At 50.7% G+C, this 26,263-nt stretch overlaps 1 protein-coding gene across 3 annotated transcripts; it reads left to right on the top strand.

The window, feature by feature from the left end:
* Positions 1-895: 895 nt before the first annotated feature.
* Positions 896-26,263, top strand: INTS2 (integrator complex subunit 2). Of its 3 annotated transcripts, none has more exons than XM_044430166.1 (25): positions 896-1,247; positions 1,792-2,272; positions 2,924-3,062; positions 4,034-4,136; positions 5,305-5,418; positions 6,134-6,264; positions 6,980-7,153; positions 8,520-8,746; positions 9,279-9,404; positions 10,387-10,458; positions 10,752-10,866; positions 12,430-12,498; positions 13,310-13,444; positions 14,760-14,885; positions 15,653-15,764; positions 16,543-16,647; positions 17,146-17,310; positions 18,396-18,597; positions 19,266-19,391; positions 19,788-19,977; positions 20,246-20,524; positions 20,846-20,953; positions 21,231-21,336; positions 22,070-22,246; positions 24,098-26,263. In XM_044430166.1, the coding sequence occupies exons 2-25, from the start codon at positions 1,980-1,982 to the stop codon at positions 24,265-24,267; spliced, it is 3,564 nt and encodes a 1,187-aa protein (XP_044286101.1). In that variant the 5' UTR covers positions 896-1,247; positions 1,792-1,979; the 3' UTR covers positions 24,268-26,263. The 3 variants fall into 3 exon arrangements, with proteins under 3 accessions (XP_044286101.1, XP_044286100.1, XP_044286099.1); XM_044430165.1 differs by having other exon boundaries at positions 897-1,143; positions 14,709-14,885; XM_044430164.1 differs by having other exon boundaries at positions 897-1,247; positions 14,709-14,885.

Raw genomic sequence — 26,263 nt, 5'->3', positions numbered from 1 at the left:
TCGAGGACATGAAAAAAATGGTTTATAATTAAAAAAAAAATCAAATGAAATAAATGATTCATGAAGCCTTCCATCATTGTTGTGATGTCTTTTTGTTTAGAAAGAAAGGAGGGGAAAAAACCCTTTTCCAACAGGCCTTGAAAAACACAGATATTCTTGGTGTGGAATTCTTTATTGTATTACGTCTATATTCTAGCAACCTACAGGGAGCCCAAGCTGCATAAATCTCCTTTGATCAACACCAGTGAGGTAGGATACTTACTGGTCCAAAGTCACGTATGGCGTTTCAGAGGCAGAGCTGGTCCTTTGGACCAACCCAGCTCTCCAACCTTAACCTGCTGCCTTCTGGATGTCTTGAACGACAAGGAGGAAAAGGTTAGCTTGGGAGAGACCTCAGCTCCCCGAACCGGTGACACTGCATTGATGCGATTTCTTGATCCAACGTATTCAATTTTCTTACTAGAAAGAAAATGACTTGCAATTTCTAATGACAAGCTGCACTCTGCTCCCAGTCTTTAATCGTCTTTTGATGCACTTTGGGAAAACTACTGTGGTTGCACTGGGCAGAAGCGCCTTGGAATTTCGTTTTGTTCAATAAGTGAAGAAAAGGGCGGGGAAAATAAGCTTGAGAACGGATAGCAATGATAACGGGCGTGAATATAGTAACGGAAGGTTGGCCATCGCCTTGCGTACCGCCCATGTCCGGGCGGAAGTGGGTCAGAGCGCGGAGGAAGCCACTTCCGCCCTCAGAGGGGCGGGGCCTTGCCGGCATCGCTTCCCTCACCGGAAGCTTACCCCGGCGCCTCGCTGTGTCACATGGGCGGAAGTGACGTCCCCCGCCGGAAGTGTGCTTCTTGACGGGGTTTGTGTGTGTCCGGCTCGGTGTGTGGAGAAATTCCGCGGCGCGGCGCGGCGCGTTGGGCGGGCGGCCGTTTTCCCGCCCGTCCCACGAAGGGGTCGGGGAGGCCCCGAATTCCGGTTGCTTCCGCATGGGAGCGAGGGCAGTGCGACTCGGACGCCTGGGTCCTTCGGAGGGTGGCGGCCCCTTCCCTCCCGCCGCGCTTCCTTGCTGTTCCTCCCCCCACCTCCGTTTATATCGGTTTGCATGTGACATCCTTCGCGTGCAAAGAGCGCGGGGCAAATGTGAGTCAGTCCCACACCGCTTTATCCTTACAACAGCCCTGCGAGGTGGGCCAGGCTGAGGGAGCGCGACTGGGCCGAGGTCGCCCGGTGGGGTCCATGGTTCGGTGGGTATTTGAAGCTGGTTCTCGCTCGTTCTGGTGCGGCACTTCGAACCACGGCGGCGTTCTGTTTCTCCCAGTCTTTGCCTTCTTTTCTTGCCTTCTTCCGCTGCCCCTGTCAGTGGGATTGGGGCAGCCCTTTGCACCCCCGTTGGAGAAACTACAGTGTAAAAAGGCTGCCACTTAGAAGAAAAATATCTATGTGCGCAAGAGAGATGGATTTCATGGAAGGTTAAAATGGCTAGTTTCATAGGACTGAGACTGGGAACCCTCTGCATGAATGGGCTATGGACAGGAGCATTGAGGGTCATGTGGCGGACTCCTTCTGAGGAGGAAGTTCTGGAGTAGCTGGAGCGCTTGCTTGCTTCTTCTTTTGTCAAGATTTCTTAGGTTAGGTGCCTTATTCATGTCACGTGTTTATTCTCTAATATTCCTTAGTGGTTACAGAGTGTATGGCTGTGATCTTAACTTGGTTTATCCACAAGTTGAGCTGCAGTCTGTGCTCATATACACGTGTTGCTTTCTTTTTTTAATATGCTCATTGCATCAGGTTTCTTCATGGGAAAGCTCAAGCTGCGAAAAGCCCCTAATCCCGATGGCTAACTGCGCACTTGTTGCTGTAGCCACTTCTATGGAATTTTGGATCGCCGCCTTCCTGTCTGTGCAGCACTGACCCAGCAGCCATTCCGTTGACTTCCGGCTCCTTCTGTTGTTCTGGTTTCTGAGGTGCCTCACAAAATGGCAGACTGTGCGACGCTTCAGTTTGTGAGCCCTTATGCTTTTGAAGCCATGCAGAAGGTGGATGTCGTCCGTTTAGCAGCGCTAAGTGACCCGGAGCTCCGGCTGTTGCTACCTTGCTTGGTCCGGATGGCCTTGTGTGCACCCGCTGACCAGAGCCAAAGCTGGGCTCAGGACAAAAAGCTGATCCTCCGCCTGCTTTCGGGAGTAGAGGCTGTCAACTCCATTGTGGCCTTGCTTTCTGTGGACTTCCACGCATTGGAGCAGGATGCCAACAAAGAGCAACAGCTTAGGTAAGCCACGTTCAAACGCATTAATCAGCACTGCAAAGAGCCCACACGGATCTTTGCTAGCCTGCTTCCCTGTGCATGTTGACAGAAGTCGCTCGAAGAACATTCAAAATCTTGAATAAAAAAGGAAAACAAAAAAACTTCTCGGGAGACAAACTGTACTCAGTATAGGTCACCCTTTCCAGTTTGGTGCCTTGGACTACAGCTCCTTGCATCTTCAGCCATCAGGGCCATCAGAATATTTTTAATTAAAAGAAAACATTGTAAGAAATGAAATAAAAACCAAGAGAGGATTGGAACCTGGTGGGTACCATGTTGAAGAGCCCAGTCATCAAACAAGAGTGAACCTTGGCATGTTCCCCTTAGGATGTGTCTTTTTATGAAGGCTTTTAAAATAACTTTTCAGTGTGCCTTCATAACTGAAATTATAACTTCAAATTGCATTGCTGTCTTTTATTGCAGCTGCTGGATAATAGTTTTACTGTATTGCGTTAACCTTTTTGGATTACTTCTTGTGTTTCACGCAACCTGTTATGTACCAGGCTGACCATCTTGGTTGGATTCTGCTTGGGTGACCTTCCACAACCTGGTCACAACCTGTTTTAGCTTGCAGGTAAGACATGTTCTCACAGCCTGCTTTCATCCTCTCTTCAGGCACAAAATTGGCGGTGGTACCAGTGAGAGTATCTTGGTGTCCCAGCTGCAGCACGGCCTGACACTGGAGTTTGAACACAGCGATTCCCCTCGCCGGCTGCGTTTGGTGCTTAGTGAATTGCTGGCAATCATGAACAAGGTGAGTGGGTTCCCCCCCCCCCCCCGGGCTCCACTTCATTTGTAAAAGAGCTCCCTAATGCAGCCTTCCCCAACCCCAATATTTGTCATGTTGGCAGGGAATGATGGGAGCTGAAGTCAAATGCATCTCAAGGACTGGAGAAGTGTTCTAGTGTTTTGAAGTTATATATGTAATGAGGCAAAAAGGCTGATGAGATCTGAGCCGGCAAGAAAAAGAGTTCTGGGGGTTTGGAGCACGGAAAAGTTCGTCTAGCTTGCAGCTGGTGTGAAAAAGACACACTCCATGTTAGGCATGATGAGAAAGGAATTGAAAATAAAACTGCCTATATCATGCTTCCTTGACACGAATATATGGTGCAGCCACATTTAGAATATTGTGTACAGTTCTGGTCACTGAATTTAGAAAAGGGTATTGTATCGTTCAGAAATTGACAGCGAAGGGCAACTGAAATGACCGAGCTGCTGGGGCAGCTGTGTGAGGAAAGGTTACTACATGCGGGATGTTTAAACTGAAAAATTGGTGGGTGAGCAGAGAGAGGATGTTTTGTGCATCCGCTTTGTCATTTGTACTTCAAGGCAAGTTCAGGCTCAATTTGATCTAGTTCCCCCTTGCTCCTACACATGTTGTAGAGAAAGTGAAAAAGGAACTTTTTTCATCTATTCTTCATAATGCCGGAATCCAGTGGGATCGTTCCATGAAGCTGCTTATGGGGGGGATTAAGGACAGATCAAAGGAAGTACTTTTTCATACAGCACCAAATTAAGCTTTGGGATCCACTCCTTTGAGGTGTAACGACTGCCACCAATTTGGCTGGCTTTAAAAGCGAGTTTGCCAAATTCCAGGAGGACGCTGTATCAATCACTACTACCTGTGGTCGTCTCTTTTTAGGCCTGCGAAAAAAAGCCAGCTGTTCTCTTGTTCGTTTGTTAGTGATGTTTAAAATGCCCACTCAAGACAGTTTCTCATTGCAGGTGTCAGACTCCAATGGCGAATTTTTTTTCAAGTCTCCGGAGTTGTTTGAGAGCCCTGTCTACTTGGAAGAAGCTGCTGATGTCCTCTGCATCTTGCAGGCAGGTCTGTGTTCTTCAGAGTTTGTCTCTTCATTTGCTCCTCAAGCACAAGCACCATCTGTTCTTGTTCCAGGCTTGTGTGATTTCACATAAGCACAGATGAATCTCATGGTATCCCAGATTCATGTTGTTCCCCGTGAATATTAGGAACCTAACGTTGTTCCCAAGGCTTACTGTGAGGCAAATGGTAGGCTTGTTTTTACTGTAGAATAAAGTCTTGGATTTCTGTGGAAGTGGGGTGTTGGATCACAGCAGTTCAAGGTACAGCGCAATACCAGTTCAGATAGAAGAACAGGTCCTACAATCCCTAGAATGCCTCAGATAACCCATGACTGGCTGGGGCATGCTAGGAGTTACACGACTTTTTCCCTGCCTAAACCTGCATAAGAAACCACCATGTGGTTGCTCCGAGGATTAAATTTAGAGCAGAAAGGCGGTGTAAACAACCTGGAGTTTGTTCCAGGAAGAAAATAATGAAGAATACTATCTCCCTGTTCGTCATCCAGTGACCCAAACAAGTGGGTGTTTCCCGTGTCCGTTGGAGGACAGGCCAAAGATGGTGGGGGCCGATAGAAGGGGCCCCTTGCACTTCCTTTCTAGACAGGGCCTTTCTCCTATCTTTGCTTTCTCTCCCACCTTCCTGGAACCGAATGTCGTTTGCATCAGGGGTGGAGGCCGATAAACAATGTCGTCAGAGCAGGGATTGAGCCGCCCTTTCCACCCCAGTTGTGGTCCCCTGGGAGGAAGCCTCCCCCTGGCAGCCAGGGTGGCGTCAAGACAGAGTGGCCAGGCCTTTGCCAAGAGCCTCTTAGCAAGCGCTTCCTGGGCTTGCTGCTCCTCTTTGTCCCCGCAAGCCGCTCGCCCTCCTGTCTCTTGCTCTTTCAAGGCACTGGCAGTGGTGGGAAGCACAGGACATGCCCTGGCAGACTTCCTCACACGCGACTGACAGCCACGGAGGGAAAGATGCGGAGGAAAAAGAGCAGCTGCTGAGAGTGGGAATAAGGAGGCCGACCCCCTGAGGGCGGCACTCACCCCATCTGTCTTGCCCAAGCGCCCTCGAAAACCAGGAACCAGACCGGACAGTCTCTCTGGACAGGCAGGCGAACAGCATTCTTGAGATACGGAGTCTTCGTCTTGCGGGCTGTTACTACCTTAGCATCCTTTCCCTTCAGAGCTTCCTTCGCTGTTACCGATTGTGGACGTTGCGGAAGCACTGCTGCACGTGAAGAACGGGGCTTGGTTCCTCTGCCTCCTGGTGGCTAATGTGCCAGACAGCTTTAACGAAGGTACCTTGCAGCGCTGCTTGTATTTAACTCATTTTCTGAGCGTGGATCCCGGCCTGGGCAAATCACAGCTCCCTGCTCATCAAAGGGGAGGGTCTGCAGGCTTCCAGGGGAGAAGTACTGTGCAAGTTTAGAAAAAAAGATGAAGGGGGTTGGGGAGAAAGCAGTCTAAGGTAAAAGAGTCTTGTGGGTAAGGGAGTTCTAAAGAACATGGTTCACAATCTAATCTGGTTTAGCCTTGGTGGGATTCTGATTTTAAGTTGGAGTGGGAGTGTTTTTAAAATCGGTAAAATGGTTCTGTTAGTTTGTCGTTTGGCTGCCTATGGGCCATGCTTTCTGTCAGGCCTTCTAGTCCAATTTAGCATTCCATGTTAGGATTTTTAATCTGGAACAGCCCAGATTTTTACTTCGAAATACATTATTTTTTTCTGCAATAGCATGGTGCTTACTCTGACACGAATGTAGGATGAGAGCAGCAGAAGCAAGCCCCTTTCTCATTTGGGAGTCATGATGGTATCATTTTGTTGGGAGAGGCTATATTCTTACTGAAGCATTTAAAGATAAAAACTGACTGGTGGAAAACTCTGCTGCGGCATAATAAAGTTTAGAAAGAAACAGGTGTGTGAAGAAGCAGGATTCTCTCTCAGTGGTGGGAACAAATTACCGATGATGGATGAACTCCCCTCGTCCCCTTCCCCGATTTCTGGCTGATTCCTAGTGTGCAGGGGCTTGATCAAGAACGGCGAGCGGCAAGACGAGGAAAGCTTTGGAGGCCGCCGCAGGACAGAGGCCCTTCGCCAGCTTTGCAAGATGAACCCTTCGCAGGCGCTGCGAGTCCGGGGCATGGTGGTAGGTCTCGAGGCTGCCCGTTGCAAGGTGGGGGAGATGCTGGCTGCTGGGAAGGCCTGCTTCTGCTTCTGGGATGTATCTATCTATCTATTTTATTTATTTATTAAAACATTTCTATGCCGCCCCTTGCCGAAGCCTCGGGGCGGCTCACAACATAGAATAAAATACACAATAAATTAAAACAATAACCATTAAAATATATACAGTAGAATAAAATAAATAAAATAAAATACTACTATTAGAGTAGTAGTATTAGTAATCGCAGCTGGACGTTGCTTGACTTATTTCTGCGAAGCTGGAGGAAAGGGTGCAGCCCATACAGAAGTCTGACTCGGGCTCCGTTAAAAGAGCATCAGCCATGATTGTGGAGGACGGGGCTGTGAACAGCTGCTAGTCCTCCAGGCTACTTCTTACCTCCAGTATTTGTGTGCCAGTTGCTGAACCCAATGGCAGGAGAGTCTCCTCTGCCCTCATGTCTTCCTTGGGGCTTCCCGAGGGCATCTAGCTGGCCCTCCAGTCTGATCCGGTGGGGTTCCGGCTGTCACAGGGCTCCGGAATAGAACAAAGGTCTGCACAGAAGGAGGCGGCCTCTGTGTGGGGGAGCTCAGCCGTCTGCAGCCCCTCCCGTGCAGGCCTGTGGGGGTGCCATACCCCTCCGGAGCTCTCGTAAACGAGCAGCTGCATTTCCTTTCTCTTCTCCTCCCTCATGGACCAGGTGGAAGAGTGCCATCTGCCTGGGCTTGGGGTGGCTCTGACCTTGGATCACACCAAGAGCGAGGCTTTGGAGGATGGCGTCAGCGACCTGGTGTGCTTCGTGAGTGGCTTGTTGCTCGGGACCAATGCCAAGGTCCGGACTTGGTTTGGGACCTTTATCCGGAACGGGCAGCAGGTGAGAGTGTCCGACAGGCAGTCTGGGAAGAGGCAGGATGGCAGGAACGGGGCGCTGTGGTTCAGTGGGACAGAAGGCGCTTCCCGTGTGGCCAAGAAGTGGCGAGCAGAACTCCAAGCATCCGTGCTCTGCTCATAGCAATTACTTGTTTGCATGCTTATTGGGGCGGTACCCCGTCTTGCCACCCAAAACCGGCACCCAGGATGGCTTCATCTGGCTTTGAGAATGGTGGTTTGTGTTAAATGTGGTTTAAGGAAAGCGAGAACGCAATCCACACGTCAACGTCGGCATTTTTTCCCTTGAAGCACAGTTCTCAAGCAGCACAGGCTGTGAGAATTGTAATGTCAACCACGGGGAATTAAACAGTGCAAGAGAAAGCTTCCCATCTCTGGAGGGATGGCAGGAATCCTGAGGTTTAGCAACACTGACAGATGATTTGATTTGTACCCCATCTTTCTACCATGAAAAGCAGCAATTGGGGTGGCTTATAATGTCCCAACTGGGCCAGTTTGTTGAGTGGCTCCTTAAATACTTATCTCTCTGTACATAACATGAAAAGGTATAGTCGGTGTTTTAAACGGTTTACACTCGGGAGAAAAAGGGTGTTGTCTTATTTTGAATGTGGGCATGTGTGAATGCCTCTGGAATACTAAAAGCTACGTAGGCCCCACATGGGTCTAAAGTTTAATCGTGATTTGCGGTAGCCACGCTTCTTTTGCTTTAACACAAAGATCCGTGCCTCACATGCCAGAAGTGTGGTTTTGGCTTGATGCTGGAAGGTGGGAGTCAAAACGTCCCTAAAGACGGACTTCTGCTGGTGCAAAGAGAAGACAGTGAACAAAATCTTTAGCTCTTGGGTGGTATGCAAACATAATCCATACACAAGAAAAACGAATCGGCCACCTGAAGCCTAGTTTGCTTGGGGCAGAGGTCATGCTTGAGCACGGTCTGCAGCCTACCGTAAGCTCGGGGTAGCTCTTTAGGTACCAATCCCAGGCGCACTGCGAGAGAGGAGCACTGCAACTCCTGGCCTTCCCCAGCCAGAATGCTGGACGTTGTATAATCTCTGTCTGAACATGCAGAGGGTCGGCATCGTTGATGATGCAGTGAATGAAAACGGTGCATGACGGGCTGTAGTGAGCGAATTGCCTGCAGTAATAGAAATATATTTTTGCGTGGTGGCCCTTCAACCAGAGAAGATACTTGTTTTATACGCGAGAGGTCCGTGGCACAATTGTGCTGTAAAAGGAAAGGACCTTGACGTGGAAGCGGCGTGGAACGTGCAACCCTCTGCTCTGTTCGGAGCGTGGGCACAAGAACCAGGTGCCCACGCTCCCGCTTCCCTTCCCGCCTTTCCCCTGCACAGAGGAAGAGGGAGAACCTGGGCTCCGTGCTTTGGCAGATGAGGCGGCAGCTGCTTCTGGAGCTGATGGGAATCCTTCCCACCGTCCGCAGCATGCACATCCGGGAGGAAGCGGAGGCGGACATGGAGCCCAACGTCTCGGTGTACTCGGGGCTGAAGGAGGAACACGTGGTCGAAGCCAGCGCCCTCCTCCGCCTCTATTGCGCCTTGATGGGGATCGCAGGCCTGAAGTAAGTGCCTTTCGGCCTCCTTTGTCGGGCCTCGCCGTCCCCGCTTGTGAACCGGAGTCCTCCGTTCGTCTATTTGAAGCCTTTCTACACCCTTCTCGGTCAAACCAGGCTCCACGGTGGCTTGCCTATATTTTGCTACCGCAAGACATTATGAGGGCCACCAAAAATGGCGGAGGAGAAGGTTGCTCATCCTGATAGCTAGACGTGGCTTCCAGTATTAGAAACCCCGTGCCTCTGAATGCCAGGTGCTCAGGAACATGGGTGGAGAGAGCCCTTGCTTTCACACCCTGCCTGTGCACTTCCAGGCAAGGCACCTAGGCTGGCCTTTTCCACGTTCCTCTGTCCCTTCTGCCTGTGTGGACCGTGGCACAAAATGTTCACACTCGCACGATCCGTCCGGGCCACGGACACATTGAGTTGTCAACCTTGCGCCTGGAAGTTGTGGCTGATCAGGGGCGCTTCCCCCCATCAAGGAAAAATGTGGCCTCTCCCTGTCAGAAGATGGATTCCCTTGTGTCTTGTTGGTGTCCAGGCCGACCGACGAGGAAGCCGAGCAGCTCCTGCAGCTCATGACCAGCCGGCCCCCTGCCACGCCAGCCGGCGTCCGCTTCGTTTCGCTTTCCTTCTGCATGCTGCTGGCCTTCTCCACGCTTGTCAGGTACCCTTATATCCCCACTGGAACGGGCCTTTTCTTCCGGAAAAGCAAGGCGAGGGCAGAAAGGCCATTCACGAACTAAGCTTTATTGCGGAGCGATGCCGGTCCCACCTGGGCTTCCCATTGTGAGACCGCAGGACCTGTGGATGCCATAATAATTTCCTCCATCAATAAGCATCTTCAGCAGGAATGAGCGGGGAGATGACCCTGAATTAGCATATATTTAAATGAGTGGGTTTTCTGCCATTGAGAAGAGCGATATTTCATCTCGGAGTTTACTTCTGCGCTTAAAAAGATGCATCCTTTTTTAACGTGAGGTCTGTTGAGTCAATCTGTTGACGGACACTGACTGGTTGAACGATCTAATGTGGCGCACAGTCTCTGCCTCTTCCTTCCCAGTGGGAATGAACAAAGAGCTCCTTGTTCAGATTGGGAAGCTGTGTTCAGTGACTTTGGAACAAGCTTAGATGGCATTACTGCAGCTTCAAACCATGGCATCCTATCCTGGTTTGTTCTGAAGACACCTGCTCATGGATCTATCTATGGTTACATTTATATCCCACCTTTTTCCTTCTTGTAAGGATCCCAAGTGGCTTCTCCATTTTTTAACCTCACCACAACCCTGTGTGGTAGGTTAGGACAACAGTCCTGTGAGGTAGGCTAGGCAGAGTCAGGGCCTGGTCCAAAGTCACCCAGGGAGCTTTAGCGCTAAGTGGGGACTCAAGCCCTGTCTCCCAAGTTCCAGTTCCAGCACTCTAATTACTAGGCTGCACTGGCATTTGTAGCTTCTCATTTTGGGGGCGATGGGGAACGGTGGTTAACAGAGGCATCTTAGTTTGCTCTGTCACACAAAGGGGAGGCGACAAAGGGGCATTGTGCATTGTGCAGGGCCCTCCTGTCTTTTTAACAATACAAACGCCAGGGTGCTCGAAGGCTGTTCTCTGCAGTCTCCTGGCCCACCGCTCTAACGCGGGTCTCTTTTCAGCACACCAGAGCAGGAGCAGCTGATGGTGATGTGGCTGAGCTGGATGATCAAAGAAGAGGCTTATTTCGAAAGGTGAGAGCGTGCGCTTCCCCTTGCTTGTCCCTGGGACATCAGGGCAGCTCCCTCGTCTCCCCACCTTCCCTTTTGAGCGTTGGCATCAGAAGATCTGTGGGAGGGACCGTGGCTCGGCGGCAGAGCCCCCGATTCCAAGCAGATGGTCCCAGCTTCAGTCCCTGGAAAAACTCCTGTCGGAGAAATTCCATCCTGGGGGGCAGCCGCAAACAGATGGCTTAAGATGGATCCGGAGAAGGCTGCTTCCAGGGTTCCCAAACTCTCTCTTATCCTCTTGTCTTCTCTTCCGACAGCACGTCTGGAGTGTCCGCTTCCTTTGGAGAGATGCTGTTACTCGTTGCTATGTATTTCCATAGCAACCAGCTCAGTGCAATCATTGACCTGGTCTGCTCGACTCTGGGCATGAAGGTAGGCACCTGTTTCTTGTGAGTTAAAACGTTGGGTATTCGGATGAGTCCAGATTTCTATGAACAGGATTGCAGATATAAAAAATAACAACTTCTGTATGCCGTCACCACATGCCTTGGCATCTCAGGATGGCTCAGAATACATACAATTAAAATACAATAAAATGATCTTTATAAATAACAAATTCAATAAAAGATTACATAAAGGCAAAAAACAGAAAATGAAGACGGCAACTGTTCAATGATAAAATACTAGTTTTTAAAATAGCAATTAAATAAAAAGGTTTTAACCCGGCACTGAAAAGAATATAAACTCGGTGCTGGGCGCACCTCTCCGGGGAGCGCATTCCATAATCTGGGCGCCACCACAGAGGAGGCCCTGCTTCAGGTATAGCAGCTATTGTGTGGCCCATGCTAATAACCTATGGATCCCATAGAGGGGTATCCCCTCCCATCTATGTCCCCAAGTTGGCTGTCTCTTCCTGATTTGGTTGGTGAGGGACATAATGCTTCAGTGCAGCAAACAGTTTAGCTTCTTACAGCCAAAGCAGTCCTGATCTAAGGAATATAATTCCTTGAAGACAGTTTGAAGCCCATTCCCCCTGATGTTGGGTCTAACTAATATTTATTTATTATCTATTAAAACATTTTTATGCCGCCCCATTCGCCGAAGCCTCGGGGCGGCTTACACCGTTAAGTCAAAAAATAATTATAACATTAAATTAAAAAATACAAACATTAAGTTAAAATGCAAAAATACTAATATAAAATAAGCCGCCCTGGCCAGATAAAATCCAATAATATTAACAATTAAAATGCCGCTTAAATAAAAAGGTCTTCGCCGGGCGCCGAAAAACAAATAACGACAAATAATACAAGATGAGGTTTTCTGTAATGTATCTGGCACGGTGCCAGGAGACTATTTTGGCTTCTGAATGATGTGAAAGCTTGTTTTGGACTATAATAGCCCCCTTGTCCAGTTTCTAGTACAGCCCACCCAGTTTGGGCATTGAGTCCCTGCCCTGGACACAGAACTTGAAGGTTCTGTCTCTGACATGTCCTGGCAAAAGATTCGATAGCGGTTTCTGGGCAAGCTGGCACGCTCTGCCCGATTTATGGAAAGTTTCGGGTTATTTTGCATAGTACATGAGAAACCTGGAATTCTCCACAATGCTCCATGCCTCTGCGTAAGGCGCTAGTCCACAAAAATATATGCCAGAATAAATCCATTCATCTTTAAGCTGCCACAAGTTGCCTTGGTATTTTGGTGGCAATAAGCAAATAGAGCAACCTTCTGGGAAAGATTTCAAAGACCACATGTTGCAGAAATAGGTATTCGTGTTCAGGCTCTGAATCAAAATTTCCCGAGAGGCTGAGTACAACCCGACCTCTGTTCAAACAGAAAAAAGGTCCTGAGTTGTCAGACTGTTTTTCAGTCAAAACACGCATACTTTGGCCCTCAATCTGCCCAGCTCATAAGAACCTGCTCTGTGGATCGTGAGATGGAACCTGCTCCGTAGCAAGAAGCAAACGCCCATTAAGCGCCTGTCAACCTTCCTTTCAGATTGTCATTAAGCCTAGTTCTTTGAGTCGCATGAAGACCATCTTCACGCAGGAGATTTTCACGGAACAGGTAATTTGTCGGCGCCCCTGAGCCCGCTCTGCTCGTGGCCACGATCCGGGTTTGTCGCTGCTGGAGGCCCAAACCTGGGTGCTTCGGAGTCTGCATTCTACGCTGCTTTCTCTGAAGCTGCCCCCCTCCTGGGAACCATTTCAAATTTCTCACACCTCTCCTTTCTTCCTGCTTCTAGCCAGCGGGTTGGATCAGAACTGAGTTCGGTCCAGAGCAGACTCATTGAAATCAGAGGTCCTTAGCTGCTGATGATTAAGTGCTACCGATCCAAGTGGACTTGGCCCTGGTTCAACCCACTGTCTCTCCCCTTTTGTGCCACCTTTCCTACTCACAAGACACCTTCCTTCTGCGCTACTTTTGTCGTTCTGGTGTGTGGGGTGGCACCGTGTGGGGCCTATGTTTTTTTCTTGGTCCAGGACAGAAATCTATGTTGTAATATGGTGCTGGGAAAGTATTTTAGCTTGCAGCAAATCAAGTGTAGTTTGTAAGTTGTAGGGACCAAAAAATCCCCTCTTTAGACTCATCTCCCATACTGTGTCCGGTTCTGGGCACCCCATTTTAAGAAAGATTTAGATAAATTGGAGAAGGGAGACAAAGATGATCAGGGGCTTGAAACGAAGTCCTACAGAGAAAGGCAAAGGAACTGGGTATGTTTAGCCCCAAGAAGACTGAAGGAGGACACTTTTAAAAGTGTCTGCACGAGGCATCATGCAGAACGAGGCAGTTCCACTTGCACCCAACACCAAGCTGCTCTTGCTGATGGGCTGCTCTTTTTCCAAAGCGTCGCCAGATTAACGACTCTCTGTCCTAGGTGGTCACGGCTCACGCCGTCCGCGTGGCCGTGACAGGCAACCTGAGTGCCAACATCACGGGGTTCCTGCCCATCCACTGCATCTACCAACTTCTTCGGAGCCGATCCTTCACCAAGCACAAGGTTTCCATCAAGGTGGGTTGCTCTGGCCGCCACTGCCAGATGTTGCCCTAGGAGGGAAGGCCGGCCTGCCATTCAAAGGCCGTGCGCCTGCTTGCCCCGTCGAAGGCTGCAGGTTCAGCCCCTGCCATCTCCCCAGGTTGGGCTGGGAAAGACTCCCCTGTCTGGAAACCTGGAGAGCGGCTGCCAGTCCGTGTAGGTTGCCTTTCCCTAGCAGACTTTGGGTGCCCACCTTTCGGGACTCCTCCTCATTGGCTGTACTGTCCAGGGTTGCTGGGAGTTTCAGTCCAGCCAGAGCTTGGAGAAGGCGGGGGTGGATGGTGCAGAGTGAGGGGGGGCCAACACGCTCACGCCTGTGTCTGTTTCCTCTGCTCCCTGGGGAGGGACTGTACCTGATTGGCTGAGCCCTTGCCTTGCATATAGAAGGTTGCCAGTGCGATCCCAGCATCTCCTGATCCAGCTGGGATTGCCTCCTGCCTGAGTTGCACCCAGCCTGTGTAGAAAGACAGGACTTGAGGGCAGAGGCCGAGGCCCCACTCAAGAGAAGGGGTGGTGAGCCCCCTTTTGAGGTGAGCACAGTGCCCCCTGCAAGAGGGTCAGTTTGAGGGAAATGCATTCCTGCTGCGACCCTACAAGATGGACAGTTTAACTCTGCGTGGGGCAGCGGGAAGGAGTTTGTTTAAACTTTCCTAGACCATCCCTTTCCGTGCTCTTGGGGAGGTTTAACAATAAGACAATATAAAAGAAAACGAAACACAGCATCTTAACATTTCCAACCAACAATAAAACCCCAATTAAAACAATCAAATCTTAAAACACTGGGAGACTAAAAGGGTTTTAGCCTGGCGCTGAAAAGAAGAAAGTGCCAGTGCCAGGAGAACCTTTCTGGGGAGCGAATTCCACAGTCGGGGTGCCACCACAGAGAAGGCCCTTCCCTGGGTAGCCACCCTCCTGATCTCCTTCGGGGAGGGCACCCAGAGAAGGGCCTCTGCCCCAGATCTGAAGGGGTGGGCGGGCACATAGGCAAGGAGACGCTCCTTCAGGTAACCAGGCCCTCAGCCGTTGCACGCAAAGCCTTCGCTGGTGTCCCGAAGGGTAGAAATCCCGGGCCGCCGTGCAGCTCAGCTGCTGGTGGAAGCCGGGCGTTGCTGGCTGTGCGTCGGTCCGGCCGGCCCACGAGCCGCGGGCCCTTTTTCCGCTCAGGTGCGCGCAGGGTGATGGCTCCAGCCCGTTGGCGCAGGATGTGACCTCCTCCCTTTCCTCCCGTTTTCCCGCGAAGGACTGGATTTACAGGCAGCTGTGCCAGACCTCCACCCCTCTCCACCCGCAGCTGCTCCCGCTCATCGATGTCTACATCAACTCCATCCTGACGCCCGCCTCGAAATCCAACCCCGAAGCCACGAATCAACCCATCACCGAGCAGGAAATCCTGACCGTGTTTGAAGGACTAACTGGGGTATGAGTCTGTGCTGGGGGCGGCGGGGGGGCGGCGATCCTGTGTGTGCAACTGGTGGTATTTGTACATATATAAACATGCTAGGCATGTTTGTGTGTGTATTTCATGCCGGATCGGTTGGTGGGCTTTTTAACCCATCCCTCTGCTTAATAGGTTGGGATCGAGCCGTCATTTTCACCCCACTTTTATTGTCAACTTGTGGCATGAGGCTTGCTCCTAATTCTTGCTGTCTCTCTGCCTTCTCCCCGCTTTCTTTTCCCCCATCTCTCTGGCTAGAAGTAAATATTAAACTGAGTACCAAACCAGCGATAAAAAACAGCCCCGTGTCACATTTCCCTACCTTGCCCTACGCCTAATCATAGTTACTCGTCTTGGGCAGGAAGACGACACAGGCCATCCCTAGGCATGATGGGAAGAGACGACGTTCATGACACAGGCCTGCCAGTTTCACTGGAAAGCTAACAGCTGCTTCTCTGCTCTCCGCCTCTTCTGCTTCTGTTGCCACATTGAGTATATTGTGGCACTACCTAGTGGCAGAGCAGATGCCCTGTATGTAGAGGACCCCCACTTTGATCTCCAATTAAAAAAAAAAAGCAGCTAGCAGGAGACAGGAAAAGTGCTGTTCTCTCCAGTGACTTTGGAGAGCAGCCACTGGTCCAGGGAGGCAGTGCCGGAATACACGGGGCCGTTCTCCTGGCCTGGCGAAGAGACGCCTTCCCATGCTTGTCTTGGGCTCTCTTCCGCATCTTTCTCTTTGTGATCGGTAGGGAGGAGAGAGTGCCCGTCCGAAGCTGCGCTACGGAATCACGGCCCAACTTCTGGTCCTGTATTATGTTCTGTCCTACGAAGAGGCCATTTTGGCCAGCTCGAAAACTCTCGGTGAGTCAGACCGTGCCTTGAGCAAAAGGGTGCGCCTTGTTGTTTTAAAAATTCATTTAGGGCATTTAGATCCCAGCATTTTTTCCTGCCCCTTTCCCCCAAACTGGCTTAGATCGTCGTCCTCCTCTTCCGGCAGTTTATCCTCACAACGGCCCTAGGTTAGCCTGAGAGTCCGCCCTGCCGGCGCGCTTCATGGCCGAGCGGGGGCACGGAGCGGGGTCTCCTGCAGGCCAACACTCTGGCCGCTTGGTCGCACCAGCTCTCCATTTTTATCAAGCTCGAGGCGGCAAATAATAATTGAAGAAGTGCGCTTGCACCGAAGCGCAGACTAGAATCTAGGTCCCGTGGGGGAAGACTGAAGAACTGCTTGGCCTTGAGGAGAGAAGGACGGGGGAGGTACAGGGGCACTTCTCTGGCGCCCGAGGGGACACGGCACGGAAGAGGGCTGCCGGCTGCTTATCACCATCCAAGGCAGCAGGACCTGCCGTGATGGGATTACGTTGCAGGAAGGCGTGTTTTGGGTGAATGCCAGGAAAACCTCCTAAGGGTCGGAGGAGCTAGACAGTGGAGCCAGCTGCCTTGGAAGGCAGTGTGCCCCTCTTTGCAGGAGGTCCTCAAGCAGGGGCAGGGCAGCCCCCTGCCAGGGACGCTGTAATCGGCCTCGAGCGGGGATTGGACTCGAGGACCGAAATTTCCTCTCCCGGGTAATGCAGTCGTCGTGGGACTGAGGGCAGCTCTGGTCAGTTTTCAGCTCACCTTTCTTCTCTCTCTCATTCAGCTGCCATGCAGAGAAAGCCCAAGTCTTACTCCTCTGCACTGATGGACCAGATCCCAATCAAGCACCTCATCCGACAGGCACAAGGACTGCAGCAGGAACTGGGTGGTACGTTCCGGGAGCGTGTGTCGCCGTTTGGAAAAGAAGTGCTCCAGTTTGGAGCAGAATCCTCCTGGTGCAGGACGCCCTGGGAGCAAAACTCCCAGTCTGGGAAGGCCCTGGGGCGAGACGTCCTCCGTGGGCCCCTCCCTCAGTGCGTCTACCACGCTGCTGGTGCTTTTACTGTGCGCCAGTGTTTCTATTTTGCTCGTTTCCCATCCACCTCTTGTTATTTATTTATTTATTAAAACATTTTTATGCCGCCCCATTCGCCAAAGCCTCGGGGCGGCTTACAACAATAAATAAATTAAAAATGTAAACATTAGAATAAAATACAAACATACAATATAAAATATTGTGTGTTCAACTTCCACGGCCCTCGAAGATTCTGTCGCTCGCTGTCCTGAGCGCCCCTCTCGCCGGGCACGGCGTAGCTTTGCGTAATGAGTAACCAGCAGATCCAAATTCATTTGCTCATAACGGGAAATCTCTCTTGACCCCTCGAAGGCTTGCATTCCTCACTTCTGCGCCTCCTGGCCACGAACTACCCTCACCTTTGCATCGTGGACGACTGGATCTGCGAGGAGCACATCACGGGCACGGACGCCTTGCTGCGCCGGATGCTGCTCACCAGCGCGGCCAAGAAGCACTCTCCCGAGCAGCTCCGAGAGGGTAGGGTCGCCTCCCCAGGGAGGCTCGCCTGGCGCCGACCTGATCTTCTTTTCGGCGCCGGGGAAAACCTCCTCCTCTGCCCCCCATTTTAAAGGTCAGGAATTTTAATCTGGTTTTAACGATTCACAGCCACATTTTGAGTTTCCTCCTGTTTTTGCTTTCGATTCCGTTTTGATTCTGTTTTCATTTGTGAAATGTTTTTGTTGGCTTCGTGCCCATTTTTCATGATTGATAATCGTTGGGTTGTTTGTTTTGAGTTTTGAAAGCCGCCCTGAGACGCTTTTGCATATAGGGCAGGATATAAATATTTTACATAAAATAATATAAATAAATAGGACGTCCTTCCCCTTGGCAAGGGCACTGGGACCGTTTATTAACCCCCACACAGCCCAGAGTGCCTGGGGTGCTGCACAGAATCAAAATAAAATGAATAATCACCCACACAGGGCGACCGCCACGAAACAGGGTGCCAGAAAGGGAAAGAAAACGGCACACAAGTGGTCCGGCGGCCAGGGAGTCCTCATCCCTGTTTGGCCACGCCACTCTGGTTCAGTGGGCGTCTCTGGGCCAGTCCCGGATCCTTAGCCTGAGCATCCTCACAGGGTTGTTGTGAGGATGGGATGGAGAGGAGACCCGTGTGTGCTGCACGAGGGTAGAAGGCATGCTTTAAATCTCGCAATTCCTGCTCTGACTCTGTTTTAAAACACCATTTGTTGTGAGCAAGGAGTCAGTGTTGGTAATGCCTGGAAAATGGGTTTTCCAAAAGCTTAAGGAAGACAGGGACCGAGGCTCTAGCCTGGCACTTGCCCAATAAGAAACTCGGCATCGGTTGAATTTCTTGGGGATGGAGGCAAAGGAAGGGGTGGATCCTCTGCACTGGAGCCGATGAACTGGTTGTCCTCAAGATGTCGTCGAACTCCACCTCCCATCAGCACCAGTCATGATGAAAGGCTGGGGACGGTGGAAGCGGTAGTCCAGCAACATCTAGATGGCCACTGGCTTCCACCCCTTGCTCTGTCTAACCGACTTCTTTGAATGAATTGGAACACCATCTTTGTTTCGTTTTGTTTTTTTTAAATCCCTAGCATTTTCCGCACTGCAGGGAAGCCACACTAAGGTGCTGCAGGTCCTGGAGCATTTGACGTGCCTCTCGGCTGGAGAGCTGATCCCTTTTGCAGAGGCTCTGGCGTCCAACATGAACCAGCTGCTCTACCCTGGGGTCCCTCGTCGGGTCCTTCAGATGGTCAATCGGCTTTGGATGACCCTGAACACAGTCATGCCTCGAAGGTATGGAGCTGCCCTTTTCTGGGGCCTTGCTGGGCCTCTGTGTCAGCAGCTCCACGTGGCTCGGGGTTGAGTGTGGCCTGTCACTTGAACCCTTGGTCGTTATTGCGGGTTGCTGTATGATCTGAACCCCGCCAACTCTGCCAAATCATGGCTTGTCAGCCACAAGCCACCCACAGAAGGGGTCTCTGCTTTTTGTTGGATTATGAACACTGGGTTGTCGATGGTGAACAAGCCACATTCTAGGCTTCTGACTAGTCACATTCTGACCAGGCTCGGACAGCACAGGACTGGCATTGAACTGCTGGTAGTTGAAGCCAAGTTGTCTTGAGTTCACCCCTAGATAATAAAACATGGTGAGCAGCCCATCATTCACAACCCACAACCCAAATCATGGTTTCTCCTCGTACATAGCTTGTGCATACAGCTGGCTTCCGACAGCACACTAACCCCTGTTTCAACAGCAACCTGTACTCAACCCCTGAGTGTGGGTTATTGAGTCTTGGGAGACGAGTCGCTTTGTAATGTATAATTATTCGTTAAGCATGAGTGGAGACTCCAGCAGGTCCTGCCCTGCCCCTTGGTTTGTTTGCCAGAATGGACTTGGCTGCTAATTGGTTTGGGGACCTCCAGGGAACAGGACTGGGCCTCTCAGCTCTGCCTTTCTTCAGGTTGTGGGTGATGACAGCGAACGCCTTGCAGCCGTCGGTCAAGATGACGAGGCAGCAAAAGTACACCCAGAAGGACTTGATGATCGACCCTCTCACAGTGTTGAGATGCGACCCGAGAGTCCATAGGTAAAGCGGCCTTTTCTCTGGGAACCTTTCCTAGTCGTGGCCTCAGTCACTCGCTCCCAAAGGTGATCCAGCCTGTGTACATGCCACAGTTCTTACAGGAAAAATATGTCGACAGTGGTCTTTGGCCTGGATTTTCTGCTTTTGCACTTGCTTTGCTTAATTTATTCTTTAAATTTTAAAGTGTCTAGCCCATAGGGTCCTGAGATCTATTTGTGAAGGCGTGAGCAATGCCCGCTGAAATTTCAGGACACAGCAGGATAGCTAATAGGATATGGGCAGGTTGCAGACAGAGGATACGGGCCCTGGTTGGCCGCTTCACTGGCTTGATGCACAGTTCAGAATTCAGCTCTTCCCAGCTCGGTGTGACCAGCTCTGCTCCCTCTTCCCTCACCTCAGGTGTCCCCCTCTGATGGACATCACCCTGCACATGCTGAACGGGTACCTCCTTGCATCCAAAGCCTACCTGAGCGCCCACCTCAAGGAGACCGCCGACCAAGACATCCGCCCCTCCCAGAACAGCGTGATGGGCCTGGAGGCCGTGGACGTGACGCGGGAGGAGCTGAAGAACGCGCTGCTGGCTGCCCAGGTAGTGGCGCGGGCTTGTGCTCCAGGCGGGAGCAGCCGCAGAGTCCACAGAGCAGGTGCCGGGTGGACCCCACTAGGGACGGCATTTCCCCATTTGGGGGCCACTGCTGAAAAGGCCCCGCTCTGGGGAGCTGGGGAGCAGGGCCCACTGTCCCCAGCCGACATGCTCACACGGGGTGCTGGTCCTTCAGACAGTGCGGCTCCAGGTTTTCAAGGGTAATTAAAAGAAACCGTGTTCGGCCTCCCCTCCACTGACACCCCCCCCCCAGGATAGCGCTGCCATCCAGATCCTGCTTGAAATCTGTTTGCCGGTGGAAGAGGAGAAGTGCCAGGGCGGCCCCTCTGACAGGCCGCTGAGGAGCGCACAGGGTTCTAGTCCCTGGCGAAGAGACCTGACCCAGGAGGAGGACGAGGAGGAGCGGGGGAGCGGCGAGGAGGAGGAGGACAGCCTGCTGTGCAACCTGCGCGAGGTGCAGTGCCTCATCTGCTGCCTGCTGCACCAGATGTTCATCGCCGACCCCAACATCGCCAAGCTGGTCCACTTCCAGGTCGGTGGGCGGGGCCTCCGCGGCCGCGGGCTGACGGCTCGGCAGCGTGGCCGCGGGTTGAGCGGGGCAGGCTGGGGTCGAACCACGTGTTGCCCCTGGAAGCGTTTCGCAGCGTCGTCCAAGCTCGGCTGCGCTCGCCCCCGTGGGGTGGGGACGCCTTGGGCCCCGTTCTGGAGGGGATGGGGTCGGGAGAGTGAGTGGCCGTGTGGGACCCAGTGTGGGGCCGGGGTGCGGCGAGCGTAGGTCCGTGCGCCTCCCTGGGGCCTGAGACGAGCCCAGGTGGCCGCCCCCTTCATCCGCGGCTCCCTTCTGCTTCGACAGGGCTATCCGTGTGAGCTGCTCCCTCTGACGGTGGCCGGCATCCCCTCTATGCACATCTGCCTGGACTTCATTCCTGAGCTGATTGCCCAGCCCGAATTGGAGAAGCAGGTACAGCGAGTGGCAGCGGGCGTCTCCTTCCTCCCCTGCCACCCTCCAGGTCACTTGAAGGTCATAGGAAACCCCCCCTGTCTCCTCCCTCCCTATTTCTTTAAAACATCTGTATGCCACCTAATTGTGCCACAGCCCCTCTGGAATTTTAGTCTGGAATAAACCCATCCCTGGGAATAGCTTTAACTAAAACACAATTTAGGAACAATAATTTGCCAATGCTGTTTTTGCATCTGAGTTTTATTTCTCTTCCTTTCTTTTGTCCCTCACATTCCAGATTTTTGCTATCCAGCTGCTTTCCCATCTGTGCATTCAGTATGCGCTTCCAAAGTCACTCAGTGTGGCCCGTTTGGCTATCAACGTCATGGGGACGCTGCTGACTGGTAAGTGGGACTTGGTGGCCCTCTGGGGGCTGGGGGTTGCAGTCAGAAAAGAAATTCTCACACACGGCCTTCCTGTAACCAGGCTGCAGCAGGCAGGGGGCGAAGAGCTAGGAGCAGCGGCTCTGGTTTCTTCTCTCCTGCATTCTCCCAGGAGGTGCTCTCATGGGGACTCATGATAACAAATCTTGTGACTTAACAGAGACTTAAGGCACACTTCTGTTTATTTATTTATTTTATTTTATTTTTCGATTTATATCCTGCCTTTTTCCTCAAAGGACTCAAGGCAGCTTACATGATTCTCCTCCTCCATCTTATCCCCACAACAACAACCCTGTGAGGTAGGCTGGGCTGAGAGTCTGTGAGTGGCCCAGAATCACCCAGTGGGCTCCATGGCCGACCCAGGTTGTCTGAGTCCCAGTCCCACGCTCTTAACCACTACACCACACTAGCTCTATGTGGGTTTAGACCACGGAAAGGCCTACCTCTTCCATCGTCCCCCAGGCAGCATGCCCAAGCATGTACAGAGGATTTCCACAAAACGCTTGATTCTCTCAACATGCTCACCCAAGGACCCCTTCCAAAAATAGGGGAGCGCAGACATGTTTCCTTGTCGGATGGTTAGGCGCACGAGGAGCCCCGCGGGAAAACTGTCGCACGTACGAAGAATGCAGCGTAGAGCTTGCGGTTAAAATCCCTGTGCGGTTCCTTTCACGGACTGCCGTTGCCTCCCCAGTGCTGACCGAGGCCAAGCGCTACGCCTTCTTCATGCCCACCCTGCCCTGCCTGGTATCCTTCTGCCAAGCCTTCCCTCCGCTGTACGAGGACATCATCTCCCTGCTCATCCAGATCGGGCAAGTCTGTGCCTCCGACGTCGCCACAGAGACCCGGGATTTCGACCCTGTCATTACACGTAAGTACCTGTCTCGGGCGTGTAGGAGGAAGCGGGGACGTCTTCAGAGTTCGTCATGATCCTGTCTTCTGCTGTGATTACGTGGGAGCTGGTGGAGAGGGAGTCTTCTGTGGGTGTCTGGCTGCCAGTTCTCAGGGGCTCTTTGCTCTGACTTCTGCGGGAACGTGCCGGCGTCTTCCTCTGGCACGGCTGAGACCTGGAGACATTACACTGTTGGTCGCTTTTAGGCTCTGGGCTTAGGCATCTTCAGAGCAGCTGTGGGGGCTGCTTTCTTGACAGTCTGTATTATTTCATATAACTGCAACACAGCATAATTCTCTGCTGCAGATGGGGTCCCTCTTGCTCATTCTGCCAAGCTGGGCCCTGGACACCTGCCCCAAAGTCCTGCCCTGGCAGCACCAGCTCCTGGCAGAGACTAGGGGATCTGCCAAGCTCATTTGCTATTTCAAATCCATCTCTCGCTCTTCTGTTACCAGCATTCCACCAGCAAAAGGCTCTTACCTGTACTAACCTTGACCCACGATGTTGCTGCGTTGGCGTGTCTTTGGGCTTCTTTTATTTATTTATATTTATTTATTTATTTATTTATTAAAACATTTTTATGCCGCCCCATTCGCCGAAGCCTCGGGGCGGCTTACAGCACTAGATAAATTTTATGCAGATTTAGGAAGCAATGGTGGTATAAATCAAAGATAACACTGTGTGCTCTTAGACACAGTGAAATTTGGGCAAGGGTGAGCAGGTTCTGTTACCTGTCGACCTAAGAAAAATATGATTCACTGAGATCCATGGTACTTTATTTCCCACCCTATTTTCCTGATTTCCACCCTTCGAAGGTGACTGCAACACATCAGTATCATACAACATCCAAATTTCATTTAAACACCGTAAAATACAGCATTTCCCCGGTGATCTTTGCATGTATGTTGTGAGAAGGAGCATGGAAAAAACAAACAGAAAAAAGAACATGGTATTAGCCAGAGAATCTTGCTTCCTATGGATTTCACTGCTGCGTTTGAATGCTGCTCAGGTTCCTGGGCTCACAGTGGCAAAGATACACTTAGATGTATATGCATACCTAAAATCTAAAGCATCAAAGTAAGATTTGGTGGTCAGGGGCAAGGTTGCTCTTACCCACAGCCAACAGAAGCACAGTACGTTATTCAAAATATGAGAAATGATGCAACTCTCGTTAATTTTAATGATTTACACACAGTACAATAGAATTTCATGTTGTTTTCATTTCATTTCTTGCATTTCCATCATGTCTGGCAGCCAAAGCGCTCTGGGCGATTGACCACGATTGCAACCCAAAACGGCTACATTCCGCTTTTCTGTTGCAGCATTTGCATTGCCCAGTTCAGCATCTTTCTTACAAAACTCATCTTCCTACCAAGTCAGATGCTTGGTTGACTGATTACATTTTTGTGCTGCCCGGTAAGCAAAACCCGCCGGCCAGTCCAAAGCACCTCCATCTGTCCCAGTGTTGTTGACAGCAAGCATGGGAAGAAATTAATTTCCCTGTGTTCTGCATTTCAACTCCCAAAAGCTCCTCCCAGCATCACTGATGGGGAGAAGTGTCGAGAGTTGAAGTCTTACCACATCTGGAGACCCTTTGCTCGTCCTTTGCTTACTCTTTTCCAGTGCTGCCACTAGAAAAAGTCCCGTCTATCAACGGCCGAACCATTTCTAACAGGAGCTGAATCTGCGGCTTTTCTGGCTATCGATCATACATTCTTCCGCCGAGCTGCTGCCCCCATCTCTTACTGCCCCAAAGCACAAAAGCGTTCCTAGTTCCGTCTTTAACCTTTACTGCTCTTTCCATTGTGTTTGGCCTTGGTTTATCCGTAGGTCTCCAGCAACTGAAAGAGAAGCCGTATGAATGGGCAAGACTTCCAAAACTGCCAGCTTTTAAGAACAGTGCAGGAGATGTCGGCAGCACGGACCCCAACGTCCATCTGTGCCGCTGTATTGAAAACACATTCATCGAAATAATCAACATGAGCGTGAGTGGAGTTTAAGCCTGCCTGAAGCAGAAGAACTCTCGCCAAGTTTGAGTTCTGGTTGGCGAATGCCAAGGAGAAGATGGACTGGTTATCATCCAGCAAAGAATTGGCTTGGAACAAACAGTGTATTTTTCATCTCTGTGGATTTCAGGCAACCTTTGTGGGTGAAAGAAACTATGCCACTTTCAGCGAAAGCATCCAAGTATTTTTAGAAGGCTGCAGAGGCCATGATGTCGCTTCTTCTCTGAGGAACTCCTCTATCTGGTGGCTTTTGAAGTGAGGGATTCACAAACAATGACCAAATATGTGTTTCGTACAACCTTTGGAGAAGCGACTGGCTGGTATTTTTTCCTTACAGTGTCTTGGACACCCCTGCTGCGTCTTGGTGGAAGGTGGACCACCAGCAGAAATCTGTGTGAAATACTGTGTTCAGTTGGAACGCTCTGGAAATGGCCTTTGGCCCATGAAACAAACTTGGGAGGAGGCTGGAAAAAAGACCAAGTAGATGTTGGAAAGTATCAGAACGGAAGGAGGTTGGAGGAGAAGCTAGGGCAATGCAGCTGGCTCCAAGGATGGTTGGCTGTTGCCGAGAAAGTTCCCTTGTGATGCTCCGCTAAGGAGGTTCAGCAGCTAGTTAGGATCCAGGCCCTGTACTCCACATATGGGGCTGCCTGTTTCTCTTCCACAAGGGACCCCTGTCAAATTTCCCCTGAAGCTGCAGTACTAAACTAATGGAGAACTTCTTTTTCCTACAAATTGAGTGCTATTGTTACTGAAACGCTGCTGCTTTTCAAATCCATTTTTTAAAAGATAGATTGACATCAGCTTGCAGAAAGCTGAGTTGACAAGTTGGTTTTTAACCTCTCCACCTAGCACCCGTTATTCAGAATAGGTGCAAGGAAAAGCAACTAGCGAACATAAAGCAACCCAGGGCATTCTGAAACTGACATTCCTGCTGGAAATTGGGACACACATACTAGCCTGAAGTACCCAAGTGACTTTGGGAGTCAATTATTTTGTGAGCAAGACACACAAATTTGCAATTTTTAGTCCTAGCAAAAGTTTTAGAGGAAAGGTTAATTGCTTCATGATCCAGTTGTGTTTTGCTTTGGCAATTTTGCATTTTTTTTTTATTTTTAGGAAAATGGCTCTCCCAGGTTATTTTTAAACACTCTCTTCCCCTTCTGCTCAAATCACAGTCTGTTAGTATCTCTGCAGGTTTTCTGAGTTGGTGTGTGCATATATGATTTATTGCACAATAACATGCAAACAGTCTTGTAGCAGCTCCTCCTCAGTATATTATTATTAAAGGGTTTAGGTTTAATTTTAAAGGTGAGAATCAGTACACGGAGGCCTGAGAGCTTAAACTACCCAAGGACTGAGCACTGCTCCTTGTTTTTCTTTGAAAAATGGTTGTTTTGATGCTATACTCAGACTGCCAGGTTGATCCTCACAAGTCTCTTCAGAGATACCTTTTGTTCCGTGGTCTCTGCCAGCATTGCTTTCTTACCACAAGTACCATCAAAACCAATAGAGTGTGCATCTTTATATCTTCGTATACTCTAGTGGCTTGGTTTCTCACAGACACCGATGGAAGATGCATATATATTTGCATGTCTTCAGGTTTCTTAAGCTGTAATATTTTTATAGACTGTTTTATTTCAGTGGTTGGGTTCAGATGACACAACAGAGGTTGAGAGTGCGTTATCGCTGAACCATGTGCTGGCTGAACCCCCTGCAATAACCTCCCCCCCCCCACACATGCATTGTTAATCACGAACAACCCACAGTTCACAACCCAACACTGTGGTAGTTCATGGCTAACAAAGCACTATCCGTTAGGGTGGATTCAGACAACACAATAACCCTTGTTTCTGGAATGATCCGTGGTTCAGCAACAGCCTACCTTCAACCCATAGTCAGCCTTTGAGTGCGGGTTGCCGTATTGTCTGAGCTGGGGCAATGGGGCCCAGTGGAAATGATGTTTCTGATAAATGTTTCTACAATTTGA

The sequence above is a fragment of the Varanus komodoensis genome, unplaced genomic scaffold, assembly GCF_004798865.1.
Source record: "Varanus komodoensis strain SLA01 unplaced genomic scaffold, ASM479886v1 scaffold20_1, whole genome shotgun sequence".
Classification (NCBI taxonomy): domain Eukaryota; kingdom Metazoa; phylum Chordata; class Lepidosauria; order Squamata; family Varanidae; genus Varanus; species Varanus komodoensis.
Note: the sequence above shows the minus strand (reverse complement) of the source record. Positions and strands in the feature narration are given on the sequence as shown.